Source organism: Eubalaena glacialis, chromosome 2, assembly GCF_028564815.1.
Source record: "Eubalaena glacialis isolate mEubGla1 chromosome 2, mEubGla1.1.hap2.+ XY, whole genome shotgun sequence".
In the NCBI taxonomy this organism is placed as follows: Eukaryota; Metazoa; Chordata; class Mammalia; order Artiodactyla; family Balaenidae; genus Eubalaena; species Eubalaena glacialis.
The window spans coordinates 127,381,265-127,399,650 of record NC_083717.1 but is presented as its reverse complement, the minus strand read 5'-3'; the positions used below and the strand labels follow the sequence as shown (position 1 = coordinate 127,399,650).

General features: G+C 34.6%; 1 protein-coding gene across 1 annotated transcript in view; it reads right to left on the bottom strand.

Moving 5' to 3' along the window:
* Nucleotides 1-18,386, bottom strand: part of G2E3 (G2/M-phase specific E3 ubiquitin protein ligase) — a 53,943-nt gene that overhangs the window by 12,003 nt on the left and 23,554 nt on the right. Inside the window, exons 4-12 of the mRNA XM_061182418.1 lie at nucleotides 16,674-16,775; nucleotides 13,925-14,049; nucleotides 12,728-12,893; nucleotides 8,742-8,848; nucleotides 7,937-8,053; nucleotides 4,895-5,019; nucleotides 4,659-4,788; nucleotides 3,409-3,716; nucleotides 1,394-1,575 (exon numbers count right to left, since the gene is read on the bottom strand). Of these exons, the coding sequence (XP_061038401.1) occupies nucleotides 1,394-1,575; nucleotides 3,409-3,716; nucleotides 4,659-4,788; nucleotides 4,895-5,019; nucleotides 7,937-8,053; nucleotides 8,742-8,848; nucleotides 12,728-12,893; nucleotides 13,925-14,049; nucleotides 16,674-16,775 (1,362 nt within the window). The remainder of the gene's footprint in view (nucleotides 1-1,393; nucleotides 1,576-3,408; nucleotides 3,717-4,658; nucleotides 4,789-4,894; nucleotides 5,020-7,936; nucleotides 8,054-8,741; nucleotides 8,849-12,727; nucleotides 12,894-13,924; nucleotides 14,050-16,673; nucleotides 16,776-18,386) is intronic.

Here is an 18,386-nt window from a genome sequence, read left to right as displayed (position 1 = left end):
TTATCTGGATATAAACATCTAGGGGCTCAAAAATACAGGTCTGGAAATCATCAGAAAGGTTATAGATGAGGAGACTCTTTCCAAATAGTATAGAAGGAGGACTGTTAAGACAACACTGAAAATTACCTAAGTTTTAGGGGTAGGAAGAAGAAGCATCAAAAAAGACAGTAGTAGTCGAAAGTAGGAGGGAGTAGATATTATAGAAAACAATAGAGATGAATTCAAATACAGTGGTGATTGCAGAAGTCAGAGGAGATGAGGAATTAGGAAAGCAAGGCCTTTGCATGTGGAGATTTAGATCCCTGCATATCAGCAATGAACTAGCTAACTCAGAAGAGTAGTGGTGGGAACAGAAGCCTGACTGTAAGTTAAATGAGTAGGAAAGAGGAAGTGGAGACAATGAAGTTAAAGGACATTTTTTCTGGTAAAGAGGAGAAAAGAAAAAATAAATTGAAGGGTTAAAGGGTCAGTTTAAAATACCATTTTAGAATGAGGAGTCTTGGGCAAAATACATAGAATTATTAAAATAACACATTTCGAGGTTTCTTACTTTCTGGTTTAGAAACTTGAGGCTTAACAAGATTAACCCAACATGCCCAAGGTCACATAGCTTATATCAGTTATTTCAAACTAAAACCTGACTTCTGAGCATTTGTTTTTAACCATTTAACTATACTGCCTATTAACTGAGACAATGGATAGAGAGTAGGCTTAAGTATGGGACAAGTTAAGGGAAGAAAAGTTGAATTGGATTTCATTGTCTCAACTGTTTCATTACTTTCTAAATCAGTAACACATGGGCAATGTTACTTATAGGGTATTATGATAAGTAAACTGAGTTTGTACAGATAACATGTGTAGTACAGGGCTTAATAAATGGTAACTATTTTGAGGGGAGGAACACTGAGTCTCCCCAACTGTTTCCACAGAGAAGAAATTCAGCCTGGTCTTTCTCTCCACCCATCACTCATATCTCCCTGTAGGAGGAAGGATAAATTTTCTGCTGGTAACCATCCTTTCTTCAGTTCCACCTGATGACAGGAAAGTGCACTTTCATCTGCTCTTGAGCATGCAACAAGGAACCTGCCTTATGTTGTCCCTAGCAGGGCAGATAAATCCATCTAGTTCTGAGGAGTGTTAGCAAGCCATTCTGACCACAGATCTAAGTCACATTATCCAACTGATTTTATCAACATTAAACATGGCACTTTGATCTCTAGCTGCCTGCCCTTTACATCTGTCTCTTAAATGGTTGTTAACTTTGTTGGTAAACAAAAATATTGACACCCCTTAACTACTCCACAAAGAGTATTATTCTATTGCAGATCCATCATTTATATTCAAATACACCTAGAACATAGTCTACATCTGAACAGACAGGTACATTTCTTACCCTGATTATAATCTGTGCCACATCAAAGTCTGAGACGTCGTCTAAAATTGGTTGGGTACTTTCTGGTCCATAAACAAGGCAGTTAAATAAGGTTTTAGAAAAGAAACCAGGTGAAGGACCACCATGAACCAAAGAAATGGCAAGTATTTTGCCAGCTTCATAGTAAAGATTCTCTTTCAGAGCTGTAAATACAGATAAAATATATCAAATACACTTCATTATTATATAACCATCATATGTAATTAATACATATATAGTAAATTAAAAATTAAAAAATCCAAGCATTAGACAAATGTAAAATAACCTAATTCATAGAAGGTATAATAATGTATAAAATATAAATTTCAACTAAAATATACAATTTTACAAATTTTTTTTCTGAATTCAAAGTAACAATCTATTGTAGAAAAATATGTAAATACAGAAAATCTTTTTATAAAATCACCTACAATCCTACCACCATAATAACCAGCGTACACACTTTGGTGTATTTATAATATGTCTCATGTGCATATAAATATATACATAAATAGTTTGACTTCTTTTTCCACTTACCATATTGTAAATTTTTAAAATATACTTGAAATTATTCAAATATACAGTTAATGAATGCATTCAAACTAATTTACAGATGTGCTGCAATGTAAACCATCCCCTTATTACTGGCTAGCCCAGTTTCAACTACATGAGACACAATGTTACAGTCAACATCTATTTACACATTCTTGTTTATATATCTTTGATTATTAGGATAGATTCCTACATACGGTATTAGTGGTTCAAAGGATATGAACAATTTTAAGGTTGTTGATATACAAAATGGTACAAATTAACTCTCAACACTATATGCTATCTTACTGTATCATCACAATATTTTTCAATGTGTCATTTAAAATGTTTTAGCTACTTTGATAAGTCAAAAGATATCATGTAAATTTTCTTTTATTTTTTCTAAAAAATCAAAGTAATTTATTAATAAATAACATTAACAATACCTGAAATAATAATAAAATCTCCTCAACAATAACCTTATATACTACATATTAGTAGTCACATCTTACAGATGAAGAAACTGAGATCCAGAGAGGCTATGCAATTAATCTAGGGAAATAAAGCTACTGAAGTAGATGTGTACAAACTGAACTCAGATTTTGTGACTTAAATTCCATGTACTCTCTCCACTGTACCAAAACTGCCATGAGTTAACATACTGATTACTTGGAGCGTTTTTGTTTTTTTTTGAAGGGAGTATAGAATTAAACTGTGTGTACTATACATAGTACTAATGATCCTTGGTAGTTTCTCAATTATTTCAATGATACTTCAGGCAATGGTGAGGAAGTTCTAAAGAAAACATAGAAGGAAGTCAAATGGGATGATATGTCTTCTCACTCTCTCTCAAATTCCTATTACAGCAAAAGCGGTTATAAAAGCTCCTAAAAAAAGAATGCTAGAATTAACCAGTGTTTTGAGATGCCTGTTTTAATCACATTAATTCCTTACCAGAAGTAAAGACAGAAAAGTACCATATACATAATTCTGTTAAATTAAAAAAAAAAAAAACTCTTGAAAGCAAAAGTATGCTAAAAATCTGTTATATGCGAACCAAAAAATTATGTCATAAAAATCCTAGGTTGTGAAGAAACATGCCAACTGCAAATTTCAAATATACGAACAAGAAGAGCTCAAAAACTCATTCATCCCATTTGGCCACTCTATTCAAATGAATTAAAATTAAAATAAAGTACATTTTTAAGAAGTTATACTTAATTATGGAATCACTTTAAGGAGGATATTGTCATAAAGAAATTAAGGATATTCTAAAATAAAAAATGTTTCACTACAAAATTTATTTTAAAAAACATCACTTCCCCCCTTTTCTGTGATTCTATCATTATTTTAGTAACAAAGTGATTATACATTTTGACCACAGGTATTGAGTATCGATTCTAACCTGCTATCTCTTTCTTAACACATGGTGTATTCGTATGTACAATAATAAAGAAAATAGTTACCTTGAGAATTGAGAGACAAGTTCTTTGACAAGGACCCTTCAAACAATGGTGAGTTCTCAAGTTGCTGCATTAAGAGACTTAGGAATTCTTGCTTTGATCCAGGCTGCTCTTTTCCAAAATGATCATTTTCATTAACATATGCTATTTCAATTGTATATGAAGGATTAAAGTTTTGATTTCTGAATCCATCTAAGGCACTATTCCAGATATTGGCTTTGTTGATAAATAATCTTTTAGTTTTTTTTTTAATTTGGAATCCTAGCTCTATTATTAGAGTCGAAATATCTCTTCTAAATTTGCTGCCTTGCCTATAAAACATGAATTTAAACATAGAGGTAAGTACTCTAAAGTACTTTACGTGTCACAGCAGTTACACAGCCAAATAAAAAAAGAATAGAAAGAAGTTCTTCCCCAACTCCCACCCAAAAGCAAACAATGGCCGCCAGTGGAACCAAAAAGTTATTTGATAACCTTAGTTCTAAATTCTTGATTCCCTCTATCCAATCTTCTACCAAATTAAAATCACCTAACGTTATACAATTCACTGGATTTAGGTATAAGAGTCAAAAGTTCAAACTCTTACCTCTCTGGACATACTTGCTTAACTGCATCTTTTTTTTTTTTTTTTTTTTTTCTAACATCTTTATTGGAGTATAATTGCTTTACAATGGTGTGTTAGTTTCTGCTTTTAATTGCATCTTATTTCATTTTCACTAGATCCTTTAAAACTAGAGCAAATGTAATCTCTGCTTACTGTATGAGAGAACTACATTTTTAAGAGGTCACATATTTTAAACAGAACTCACACTCCTTTAAATAGTACTTTTCAGTTTATACTATTAATTCTCAAAGCGTGGCCCCAGACCAGTGACAGCAGCAGCTGCCGCTCCTGGAAGCTTGTTAGAAATGCAGCTTCTTAAGCCCCGCAGCAGATACACAGAATCAGAACCTCTGAGCATGAGGCCAGGCAACCAGTGTCCTAACAAGACCTCCAGACAATTATCTGGACTAACTCAATTGTTCCCTGCCTCAGTTTCTCCATCTGTAATTGGAATTAATGTACTCAAAATAATCCTGTTAGGGGCAATGTCCATGATCATCCTTCTACATCAGATTAGGGACTGCAGTTTGAAAAATACCCTTCCAAACTACTCTGAGAACAGCTAATACTCTAAGTGTATATACCTACTTCCTGTTATAATTTTCTCAAAACAAGAGTTTTATATTTTTCTCCAATTCAAAATACACACCTCAGCAGATCTTTACGCTGGGCTCCAGGAGACTGTCTGGGTAATTTAGGTGAGGATTCCTCCAACAAACAATCAGTTATTCCCACATTAGTGTTGGGTAATGTGTGTTTTTTGGCTTTTTGGAAATCGCCTACAGATTTAAAACCCAATGTTAGTATAATAGGAATATAGGTAGAAACTTTTTAATAATATGCATTTAAATAAAAACATCTTTATTCAAAATGACAAAATATTACCTGAATTGTAAAGAATACCTCTACATTCCAAACATTCCCAATTTTGTTCCCATGATTGTAGTGAGGAACAGGCTAAATGTGTTCCGCGAGAACCACAACACTGACAGCGCTTTATTTCCCATTTGCTGGGGACATAAAGAGAAGCAGATTATTTACATGTGGTATTAACTTAGTCTAATTCCGACCATCAGCACCACTGCACACCTCACTGGCCACCTCACACACACAACCAACCCTTTTACCCAAGGAAGGAAAATAAATTATCTGCTTTGATACTGCATTACTTTTTCCTAAACTAGTTTTTTTCCCCATTTCATTTATTATGTTTGTAACTTCCTTCTTTAAATATTCTCTATCTTAAAATACCTAAACTAAATATCAGCATGTACATGCACATATACCCAAAGTATGTCTGAAATGGAAGAAGCATTCAGTAAATACATTATCTTACCTAAAATACTATCTTTCCCATTCAAGATGAGGAACTATTTCCTGTAATAAGCTTGCTCAGACACCCCAAGTACTGTGCAGCTCAACAGGATCCAGACTTACTACCTGACCCGCATTCATATTCTCTCTCATCTTTTCCCCTCAATCCCCCACTCCCAATGTTTCCCCACTGTGTTGTGTGACATGTGCCAGTCAGCATTCACATTTTCTGTACGGGTGTGGGTTATAGCGTGCAGCCTCCTCTTTGTTTGGTTATGAATACATCCGTCTGTACAGAAATGGATATACTCCCTGAGTGTGTGGATATGTGGGTGATAAGAGACTTAGCTGTGTAACTTCACCTCTGGTAGGTGTGGGTGAATCTCCCTCTGTGTGGGTATGCGTGTGTAGGGGTATGTCCTCTCTGTGTCTCCCTCTCTTCCCCAGATAGTTCTGCCAACTGATGATGAAGAGAAAGAAAGATGACAGCTAACGAGTGCTTATACACCAGGCCCAGTTCTCACTCTTTACATGTAAAGTTTCAGAAGGCTGGAAAAATTTCAGAAGGTTGGAAAATTTCAGAAGGTTACCTCCACTTTGAAGAAGAGGAAACCAAAGCATAGAGGGGTAAATTGCTTGCCCAAACAAGTTCACACTGCTAGTAAGTCTCAGAGTGAGGCTTCCAATCCAGTTTACCTGGCTTCAGACCCATGCTCCTAACCACTCCACCATGCTGCCTTTCAGCAAAATTACCTTCCTATCACTAGGATGAGAGGGAGTGAGACTGCAAAGAAAGCATTCAGATAGCAGGACTCCGTGTCCTAGGAGAAAAGGCAAAGTAGCTGCCAGAAAGAAAAGGGAGTTTGGTAGCAAATGATTAGGTGACCAGAGGTATACAAGAAATATGTACATCAGTTAATCAAAATAGCCTAAAATGAATTTAGAAAATATCATTATTAATGAATATATTGCTTCTTAGAACTCTAAAGTGCTTTACTGTCTGCAAAGCACATTTATATACATTAATCTCATCTCTACCTCAGCACAACCCTTAAGCAGGGTATTATTAGTGTTTACAGATGAATAATCAGGGTCACCAGATCAAGTAACTTAGGCAAGAATACACATTACTTGACATCTTCAATGAGACCTCCACCCTTAATGAATCTTTAGTCTAATGGCAAAGACAAATTTAAACAATGTCAACTCTATTGTAACAAGCACAATGAAGGGAAAACCCAGCCCAGAACAGGGAATCAGGAATAGTAAGAGCTTCTTAGGGGAAACTTTCCAAAGCTTACAAGACTTCAGCTGAGTCTTCCAAAATAAGTAGTAGCTCACCTAGCCAAATCACTTTCCATAAGAGACAAGGCTCCCAATATTCTGCTCTGCACTTTAAGTTTCAGTTTGTCATATTCATTAAGACTATATAACAGGGATAAAAATTTATCAAAATTTCCTATAAAAATTTCAACAAAATTAGATTTGTTACTTTTTATCCTGCATCTTAAAAAATAAAGATACTCTTGATTTCTAATACCCCACACAGTATAGTGTACAGAGAAGGCAAAAAACGATTGTTAACATTATAGCCAATGTCTACGGATACTACAAAAGAGTAATCAATAAATTTCAAATGCCAAATCCTTTTTATAGTGATCCAAAACAAACACTGATAGATTAATCTAGTTTCTTAACCTCTAGAACAGTGTCTTCCAATAGAAATATAATGTAAGTCATATATGTAATTTAAACTTTCCTAGTAACCTAGATTTCCTAGATTTAAAAAGGTAAAAGAAACAGGTGAAATAAATTTGAGTATTTCCAAAATATAGTCATTTTGTTTGGCATGTAATCAATTTAAAAAATTATTAACAAGATATTTTAAGGTCTTTTTTTCTTACTGTTACGGGCTGAATTCTGTCACGCCCAGAATTCATATGTTGAAGACCTAACACCCAGTACTTCACAATGTGACTGTAGTTGGAGATAGGGCCTTTAAAGGGATAATTAAGATAAAATGAGGCCATATGCGTGGGTCCTAATCCAATATGACTGGTATCCTAGTAAGAAAAAAAGATTAAGGCACAGACAGAAGGACACAGCTGGAAGGGAGCAATGTGCAAGCCAAGGAGAGAGGCTTCAAAAGAAATCAAACCTGCCAATGTCTTTATCTTGGATGTCTAGCCTCTAGGATTCTGAGAAGAAAAATTTCTGTTGTTTAAGCCACCCGGTTTGTGGTATTTTGTTATGGCAGTCCTAGTAAACTAAGACACACATTAGTCTTCAGTGTGTATTTTACACTTACGACACCTCTCAATTTGGAATAGCCACATTTCAAGTGCTCAACAGCCACCTGTGGTTACTGGCTACCACAGTAGAGCTCTAGAAAACAGAGCCTCATGAAAACACACCACAAAAGTTACAGTTATGCCAACTGCAATAATTTCTCTGTAAACAGATGTAAATATACATTTAATAAATATACCTCATCTCAAGTTAAAATTTCAAACATCCTAAGAGCAAAAGTACATTTCAGTAACTAGAAAACCTCCTTTCTCAAGCTGAAGGTTTAAAAAAGGACACTAAGCACAACTGAACTTCCCCATATACCTGTCAGGCACATTATAGTCTCGCCCTTCTTTGCAACGACATCGTCGGACATCACAATGCTCATAGTGCTGCAGAAGCTCTTGATAAGCATTTTCCTCTAATTCCCAAGATGCATCTCTGTAAATGAATCAAGATATAAAATATACTTTGGCCTAAAATGTTACATAAAAGGACTGATAATGAATCTAAAAATAAAAACTCTTCTAAAAATAAAGACTTAGGAACAAGGATAAAACTTGTTCTTTTTAGGATTAATCATTCACTTCAAGATATAAATCCCTTAGTGTCATTTTATCCTACAGTTAATTAGTCTCACAGTGAATTTCAAATGCTAAATGAAAAATTAAGTAGAAATTTTCTGAAACTTACATTTTTCCTAATATTTCACTTCCAATTTTTTGAATTTCAAGTTTAGTACCATATTTCTGGATTCCTCACCTTTAAGTATTAAGAAACTTCTTCTTATACATTTTAAACCACATCTTGATTCTCTCAAATAATTTATACATACCATTTTGAAGCCTATTATACTTGTGTATCAATCAATCAATCAATATTGTACACAAGTGAGGTGTACAATTATTAAGAGACTATAAACAACTAATGAGACGTTTAAGTCTCAGTACCTGGTTCTCAAGAACTAGCAATCTGGGGAGGAGGAAAGGTGGCGGGGATGGTTTTACATTTCCCTATTTGAAATGGCTGCTTGTCCATGAGTCATTAATCAGACATAAATGATTATTTCCATTGTTATTAAATCCTATATTTAAAACCTCTTTTCATCAAAAGGCTAAATGTTACTCACTTTTCAGGAATATGAATTCCCATTCTCAACATCTCTTTCTGAAATATATCACTATTATTGCATATTGTGCACCTGAAGAAAAACACTCCTGCATTTACTGCTTGAACCTATAGTGGAAAATAGAAAATATATGATTAATAATTTAACAGGTTATCAGGTTATGAATTATATAGCTAATAGCACACGTGTGCTACTTTTCACATATATATTATGGAAACTTATTTTTTATGTTTGTGGTTCATAAACTTTGAAAAACTAAGTTACCCCACTGCTAAAATTTGGGGATATTTCTCCCAATGGGAAAAAAAATTAAGCTAATGAATTGACTGTTCTTTACATCTATCACCCATATGTGTTTCTCAACCCTTTGTATCTAATGTCATTTCTGTTCCCAAATATTGTGTTGTCCATCACTCTCTGTGAATAAAACAGTAAACATCTTCAGTTACTTCATCTAGGAAGGATGGTTAAATAAATGTTACATATAAAGCATCGTTGGTTCTGTTTTTAACTCAATCTCTGTAAGTTTTCTTCCTAAGGGGGAGAAGCATAAAACCTATTCTCACTGCTTCAGCAAATAAAAATACAGAAGCAGCAGAAAGAGAGAGAAACAGTAGCCAATCACCAGTTTAAAAAGCTAGTAGCACACACTCATTTAATAAATATTTAATCCCTACTATATAGGCGCCAAACACTATGCTAGTACCAAAAATAGAAACACAAAATGACTTAGATCCTGTTTCAAGGAATTCTTGTGAGTAGGCATATACTATAAAAGTATTATTATTTTTTTATGCATTTATTTATTTATTTATGGCTGCATTGGGTCTTTGCTGCTGCACGCGGGCTTTCTCTAGTTGCAGCGAGTGGGGGCTACTCTTTGTTGCGGTGCACGGGCTTCTCATTGTGGTGGCTTCTCTTGTTGCGGAGCATGGGCTCTAGGCGTGCGGGCTTGAGTAGTTGTGGCACATGGGCTTAGTTGCTCTGCGGCATGTGGGATCTTCCCGGAACAGGGCTCAAACCCGTGTCCCCTGCATTGGCAGGCGGATTCTTAACCACTGCACCACCAGGGAAGTCCTAAAAGTATTTTTAAAAAAGTATCTATGGAAGAGAGGGCTTCCCTGGTGGCGCAGTGGTTAAGAATCCGCCTGCCAATGCAGGGGACACGGGTTCGAGACCTGGTCCGGGAAGATCCCACATGCCGCAGAACAACTAAGCCCGTGCACCACAACTACTGAGCCTGCGCTCTAGAGCCCACGAGCCACAACTATTGAAGCCTGCGTGCCCAGAGCCCGTGCTCTGCAACAAGAGAAGCCACCGCAATGAGAAGCCCGCGCACTGCAACGAAGAGTAGCCCCTGCTCACTGCAACCAGCGAAAGCCCGCGAGCAGCAACGAAGACCCAACACAGCCAAAAATAAATAAATAAATTTATTTTAAAATAACTAAACAAATAAATAAAAAGTATATACAGAAGAGAAAGGAAGAAGTACTTAAGTTTATGTAAGAGCCTGACAAAAACGTCACAGGGATGGTACGGTCAAAGTTAAGTTTGAAAGAAGTAGGGGTTTGCCAGGAAAATAGGACAAAAGACAATACAAGGAGAGGGAATAGCATATATCAAGTCTCAGTGGCAAAAGAGTACATGTGATTGGGGAACTAATAATAATATACTTAGAAATTACATGCTGATCATACTGAACTAGGTAATTAAAATAGGTAAATCAAAGTCAGTAGTGTGAAGAATTGACAGAGAATAAGGCATGCAGGAGTTAGTGGCCTCCGGCAAAAGTCTAGTTTAAAAAAAAAAGTGTCTGAAGTGAAATCACAAAGGGTTTAAGGCAGAGGGTAGCAACAAAAAAGGATACACCAAAAATATTAAGCAGACCTGACAGACTTGGAGAGTGATTTGTGGATGGTGAAGAAAGAAGTGGACAAAGAGGAATCCAGGTTCAAACAACTAGCAGGTAGCACACACACAACATGTGAGAGGGAAGCAACAAGTTAATGAAATCTCTGCTGAACCTAAAGGATCTTTGAGCAATTGTACACAGATACCAAGATCTTACTAAGTATAGGATATGATACAAGGAAGTGCCTAGCATGGAGAAAAGACAAACAGCATAGGACATATGAAAGATACCAACAAGACCACAGCAACGATGGAGAAATCCAAACTGAACAAGAATAGTGACAATTCTCTGCATACAGAGTGAAAAGTCAATTTCTTTGGTATTAATCTATAGTCTCTCCTCACAAAATCCCAATGTATATAGCATTTGTAGTGGTCACAAATGAAATTTGCTTAACCACATACAATTCTCATCCTACTGCATAGGTTTGTTCTTCCTGCAACTCTTTTATATTCATGGAGTTCAGAGATTTAAAAAAAATTTCTTTGGGTATTATTATAGCTACCTAAACAGGGTAGACTCCATTTACTATTTCAGTTAAGACTTGTATCAGAGTGGAAAAGCCACTGGAGTTCCTTTAAGGAACATGACTCAAGAATTAGCTCTGTCCTGGTGTGCTCTAACCAAGTAATAATTGCTTGCTTGTTAATATTTATATCACAGACAGGTGTCCATGGGGCCATGACCTTATATCTGCATAAAGTAGACCTACATTTTTGTTAGTAGTACTATTTCTAGTTTTTAATGACAGAATTAGAAACTTGGTATTTTCGGAGTTCACAAAAAGTCCTATGAATACTAGGTCAGATTTGAGAACCTCTCTCTGTTTCATTATTAATGCATAATGAGGCAAATCTTATTTGTCCTGAAAAATAACATACTATTATTACAAAGTTAACAAGATGATACATTTGGCAGCAATTACATTCAATTCATTCAAATACAAACCCTGAATTAAGATAAATTACCTTTTAAAGATTCTCACATAATGTGAACTTCTTCCTCAATAGGTAAAGATAGCACTTCATGATGTTTATGAACTGCACTCTCTAGATCCCTTTACAAACACTTCTTTGTGAGAATGAACAGGATTTCTAATATTTACCCAACAAAATAGGCTCCACCCTGCCACTTTTAACTGATAACTAATAATAACTAACTAATACTAAGAATAAGAGTTCAAGGCTCATACAAAAAAACAGAAAGTAATCAAGCTTTACTACTTTGACTACTGGTAGTACTTTTAAGATTTTGTTGAAATATAAGAGGATTTACATCTCCTAACTTAAAAAAAAGAACTTTTGTAGTTAATTTGTAATCAATAATAACATTTCATTTTACTAAACAATAATAAAAGCCAAGCTTTAAAAAACAGTATAAACTTAAGTGAACCCTTTGTCACTTGGCATTCTATCAACTATAATTGTCTATCAATTGGCACTCTCACACATTTATACTATATATTGGACATCATTAATAACTGGGATCTTTTAAAAATTTTAAATTATCTTCTGAATTGAAGAAACTAAATTGTTTAATGTGCATTTTATGATATTTCATTTACTTGAAAACTTGTTGTCAGGTTTGACATACAAGGTGGCTCTCAAAGAACTAATATTAATATCAATTCATTAGACAGTAATCAGTTTACTGTCAAAAAGTTATGATAAAGTGTTTACCACAGCTAAAAAAATAGACCTCTTAACATTAAATTATCTTAGCTTACAGTTAATTATTTCACATATCTTGGTTTTCTAAGCTTAAATATATAAATGAACTTGGGAATTAAAATCTGTGTATTATTCATTGTGAAATACAAACAAAATCCTTGGGTAAAAACAACAAAATTTTAAAAGTGTAAATATACATTAAAAGGTAGTATCTAAAGTATTTATTAAAACATTAATTGTACACTTCAATAGGGTGAATTTTATATGTAAAATTTGATTCAATAAAGCTGTTTTAAAAAGTTACAAGTAGTAAGAGCTAAAATACACATCAATTTTTTCTAATTTAAAATTCAAATCAGCAAGCAACAAATTTTATACCAGAAAAAGCTGACAAAACATCTTACCTGTAAACAGTCTCTATGGAACCAAGCATTCTTACAACAAGGACTTCGTAATATGCTGTAAGTTGGAATAGGCTCAATAAATTCCAAGCAAATGGTGCATGGTAAGGAGTCTCTATAATTATTAGATGTAATTATCTGAACAGGTCGATGGTTCCAACAAAATGACCTAAAAACGTATATTATTTTAAAACATCTAATAAATTATACAGCACAACTAGACTAGCTTTACAATTCACATTTATAAGAGAAAATTCATTCGTCTCTCTCGTAATTAACCTACAACAGACTGGAACAACGGCACTATAAATCAGTCTCATAAGCTATAATTAAGGAGAGCTGAATTTTCAAAATGTGAACCTTTTGCTGGTGAGATTTACTTCACAGAATTTCAGTAACTAATATTATGTTGAGAATCCTAGGTAATACTGTTAGCAAAAGAGTATACACACCATTGTACTCAACCTTGCACAAAATCAAAGGAAGGAACTTAAACTTAAAAATAATATATTAATAATATAACAAATAAAATGCAAATAATAACTTATTCTTAACCCACTAAATGTATTTCCATTTGTATTTTCTAAACTGCAATTTTCATAGATAACAATCCATTAAATAGGTCAAGAACACAAAGACTAAAAGAAATAGAGCACTCATGATACCAAATACCAAAATTCATAAAATCTTGATGTTTAGAGCTGAAGTCAAGAAGCAAATATTTTTAGGGGCATCCCAGGGCATAATATTTATTTTTTGGATTCCACCAAATTTACATGCCTTCACTTTACTCAATGAGAAACACATATGTCCCTGTGAAAGAAAAGTAAACTATTAAATCTAAAGAATGACATAAAATCTAGAATTATGTAAGATGGAAATTTTCACTGAATATGAGTATATTAACAGTTCCATATTATATTCTAGAGCTGAAAGCTAGAGGTGAATATTAATCATTAAGTCCATTACAGATATTGCAATTCTCCAGACTTTGCAAATAGAAATGATCATAAAGGAAGGGGACAGAAATTATATATATATATGTACACACACCCACACACACATATCTAAAGTATACATATAACCTCAATGCAGCTTTGAAAAGAAATTTGACAAAGGAATTATATAATTGGGAGATCCATATCCATTTTCCATTTTTCTTTTACATTTTCTTTCATATTCAACAGTTAATTAACTCACGCAAAATTGCCAGTGAACTGGAAAATACATTCTCTCTGAAGTCCGCATGGGAAATGATAACTTCGTTTACATCGGGGTGCGACACATCCAATTGAAGCACCGGTTTTCTTGCAAATACAGCATTTCTAAAAGAAAGTATAAAAACAGGAGTTATAACATGTACAAAACTTGAGTACTATAGATAAGACCGAGGTATAAATGTATATTCTTTGTGGAGAGTCTGAAAATTATTTTCATCATACAACAGCTGTGAAGATAGTATATTAAAGAAATTTCCTGAAAAAAAACTGTTCTACCCAGAAACAATCTAAAGGGACTAAAGATTCACTCCCATAACAATTTCTGGTAAAGGAAACCTCTAACCCGAGAAGCTTCGTTTCCTTCCTATCTGCTAAAATATTTTAAACTGAAGGGTTTGTAAACATAATGGTTATACATGAAAGTGTCATTCAAATTTCAATAGAAAACACATAGTTAGGAAATATTTATTAAGGACAACATCAGAACAATACTAAAAAACAATCTGTAAAATATTGGCTAGGATCACTCTATCCTAACCAAATGAAAAAGTGTTAGATACCCACAGTAGGTTAAGTAGTGATTCCCTCAAAAGATACGTTCAAGTCCTAATTCCTGGTACCTTTGAATGTGACCTTATTTGGAAACAAGGTCTTTGTAGATACTTGATTTACAAGTATCTACAAAGCTATCTTTAGCTTACAAGTATCTTGAAAGCTAAAGATTTCAAGATGAGTTCATCTTGGATTTAGAGCGGTCCCTCAATCAAAAGGCTGGTGTCCTTATAAGTAAAAGGAGAGGCAGATTTAAGACACACACACAGGGGGAGGCCACATGAAGATGGAAGCAGAGATTGGAGTTATGCTGCCACAAACCAAGGAATGCCAAAGGTTGCCAAGCAGGCATCAGAAGTTCGAAGAGAAGCATGGAACAGATTATCCCTCAGAGCTTCCAGAAGGAATCAATCCCTCTAACAGCTTGATTTGGAACTTTCAGTCTCCGGAATTGTGAGAGAATAAATTTCTGTTTCAAGCAACCCAGTCTGTGGTAATCTATTACAGCAGCCCTAGCAAACAAATACAATACCACTGCCACTAACTTAAATATAACGGTGGTATATAAAGAGAAAGACTATTAGATGAATCAATCATTAGTAAAATACAGAACAGTACCTAAAATATCTTGGAACCCTTGAGATGACAATTATAATGGCCACTGATGGAGGGATTATACCGCTGACCCGTCAAGCAACACCAGGTTGTATACTTTGCCAACCTGAGGCTCTCCCTGTAAACTGACGTATGGAATTCTACTGTAAGGTCACAAATAGAGACGCCTCTTCAGTATCAAGATTCACAGTATACTCAGAGAGGTTACAGATGTCTTAAGAAAACATTTCCAAACTGCAAGGGGACCTTTAGAGGCCATGTTTCATGACAAGTTCACTATCACCAGAAGATTGAGAAATTTTGATACTAATACTCCCACATGGCCCTTAGATAAATGCCACTGTTAACCTTTTTCCCAAGGTTTTCCCTTGTGCCTTAGAACCTCTATTTTACTGTTAACTCCTCTGCATCTTCAGCATCTTTAAAAATAATTGCTTCCATTTCTTTGTCTCAACTAAAATAAAGGTCTCTGCATGCTTCCCTTATAGAATCTCTTGAATGAAGCTGCTTATTTTTCCATCCTCCTTAATTTCCAGACTTGGCAAGGAGTGGGAGTGGGATATGGATAGAGGCAGGAAGGAGGACAAGCAGAACATTATTTTAGTTCTGTGTTGCAGATTGTAGGCCACTACTCTATCAGACTTAAAAAGATCTGGTCCTTTGAACCTAATGACATCTACTCTCTGCCATCTAATAATTTCCTGGTCAGTTCTCCACCTCCAGACTTTGGCACCTTTCTCTGTATTTTAATTCTTGCTGTCATTCTAAATGACTTCTGCACTGATGGGACAATCTTTCTTTGACTTCCTCAACTAAAATGTGTCAATGCACTTCATCACCACTCCAGTGTAACGAAGAATCCTCTCATCACCCAAAACTGCTCCACCACGGAAATCATCAATTCCATTATCACATTCTCTGAACAGAAGCCACTGTACTTCCAATCTTCTCATTCTCTTAACTCTCATTATTTCTACTCAGGCCACATGGAGACCTATAGTCTGTTCCTTGCACATAATATAGTAAGCTATCACACAGAAGATTCACAAATTATAACTGAATGAGTAAGGAGTTAAGGTTTAGAATATCTATCTTGGAGAACAGAAGGCATGGAACACAAGAACACCATGTCACAGAAGAGTCACAAGAGATGTGGAGATCATAAATTATTAGTCTGTATAGTTGTGTAATTTCCATGTCAATCTTTCATTCCAACCCAACAAATGAGGTATAAGAATGAAAAGTGAATAGTTGGGTTGCCTCAGGATTGAAGGTCTGAAGAACAGCTGAGTGGAAGTATGGTCATAATTCTGATGGTAAGAGTGGATGAAATGATGGGTAGGTCGGAAGAAGATAAGGAAGTGAAACCAGTATCGTCACATCTTATCCAGGGTTGGTTTAGCAAAATGTTCTTCTAAAATTTAATGTATTTGACAAAAATAAGCATTGGAACGTAAAAACAATATCTTACAGATTTCTAGTAAAGAAAGTGATAGAATAGACTTCCTTAGTATTGACAATATTTATGGTATTAGGTGTAATGAGTAAAATAATTTACTTACCAGTTTCGAAGCCCTAGTCACTTCTTTCCTGATATCTTCTATTAGAAAACCATAAACTCCTTCTTCTTCTTTACCCCTCTGCCAAATTCCACTTGACATCAACTATGAATATATTCTCAATTAGAAAATAAACTCTAAGAAACTAGTTTGGAATAAAAAATATATACCTATAATATTCCAATAAAAAATGGGCATAAAACAACTCAAATTTTAAGTATCTCTTACCTATAATAGTTATTTTTCATGGTCAAAGTAAGAGGCTACTCACATTCTTTGATTTGGAAGACACTGTATATTAACAGTTCATGTAACCAAACTGGTTTCTAAAAAGTATTACAGAAAATAACAGAAAAAGAAAGGAAGAAAAACAACAAAAAACACTTATAATCAAGCTTTAGGGGAAAAAAAAGTGGCAAATACTTAAAGGTGTATATGTAATAATAACGAATACTATGGAGATAATTATCAGTGATATTTCAGGTTAACTTGAAATCTCGCTGGATTCTGAATCATAAAAGGCATATTTATAGGGAATCTACTGAATTGTAGTTAATGCAAACGAATTTTGAAAAATCTGTTTTAACTTCAATTTAAATATGTTAAAGGAACATGAATCAAGAAAAAGCATGAGACTGTGAATAAGAAATCCTGACTTTGAAAACCAGGCTCTGTGTTCAACTTTCTGAAAGCCTAGGCAAGTAATTTAATGTTTCTGACATTAAACACAGAAATAAAAACAACAGACTAGGTTGTTTCCAAGTCTCTTTCAGCTCTAACATTCCATTACCATTTATAACATTACTATACTTTCGTGTTCACAATGAAATAGAATCTTATAAGTGTTGAGCCTAGGGTCAGTATGTTTCAGGATTAATATACTCATTAATAAATAAGGGAAATTTTGATATGACCAACTTAAGCATATTAAATAACTCCAACATACTTCAGATTTGTGATCAGAGTTTTATTTTAATCAGTATAATACATCCTTAAAAAAACCCAAAAGTGATATATGTTACGTAAGAATTATGAAAAAATAACCCACTGACTAATAAAATAGTTCTCCTAACTCTACTACATAAAAAGTAAAATACACTCTTTAGAAAAATGAAAAGGTTTTCTTTTGTGATGCAAACTATAAGGCTCTAACTTACAAATACGTTTGGAATGTCAACTTCATGGTCCCTTAAATCTTGGTACAAAGTAGGTAGGTTCCTAGACCAGTCTACAAATTTTAGAGAACCACCAAGAATTTATGTTAGATGATTTCTCAAGGAAGCATCTGAAGAGTTTTAACATGGATGCTGTTGCGGGTATAAAAATATGTCCACAAATTTGTTGATACTCCTTCCTTAAAGTGGTGGGAACTAATTCCTTCCCCTTAAGTGTGGGCTAGAATTAACGACTCACCTCTAACAGAATAAAGCAAAAGTAACAGTGGTATGCAACTGTAAAAACTAGGTCATATGGTTCCATCTTGGTGTATATCTATCCCTCTGTCTCTCTCTTTTATCACTTCCTCTGGGAGAAGGCAGATGTCATGCTGTGAGCCGCCCTATAGCCCAGGAAGTACGGAACTGAGACCTTCTGCCAACAGTTAGGAGGAACTGAGGCCAAAAGCCACGTGAGTGAGCCACTGGAGATGGATACTCCAGCCCAGTCAAGCTTTCAGATGACTGAACCATGGCTGACATCTCAATTGCATCCTCATGA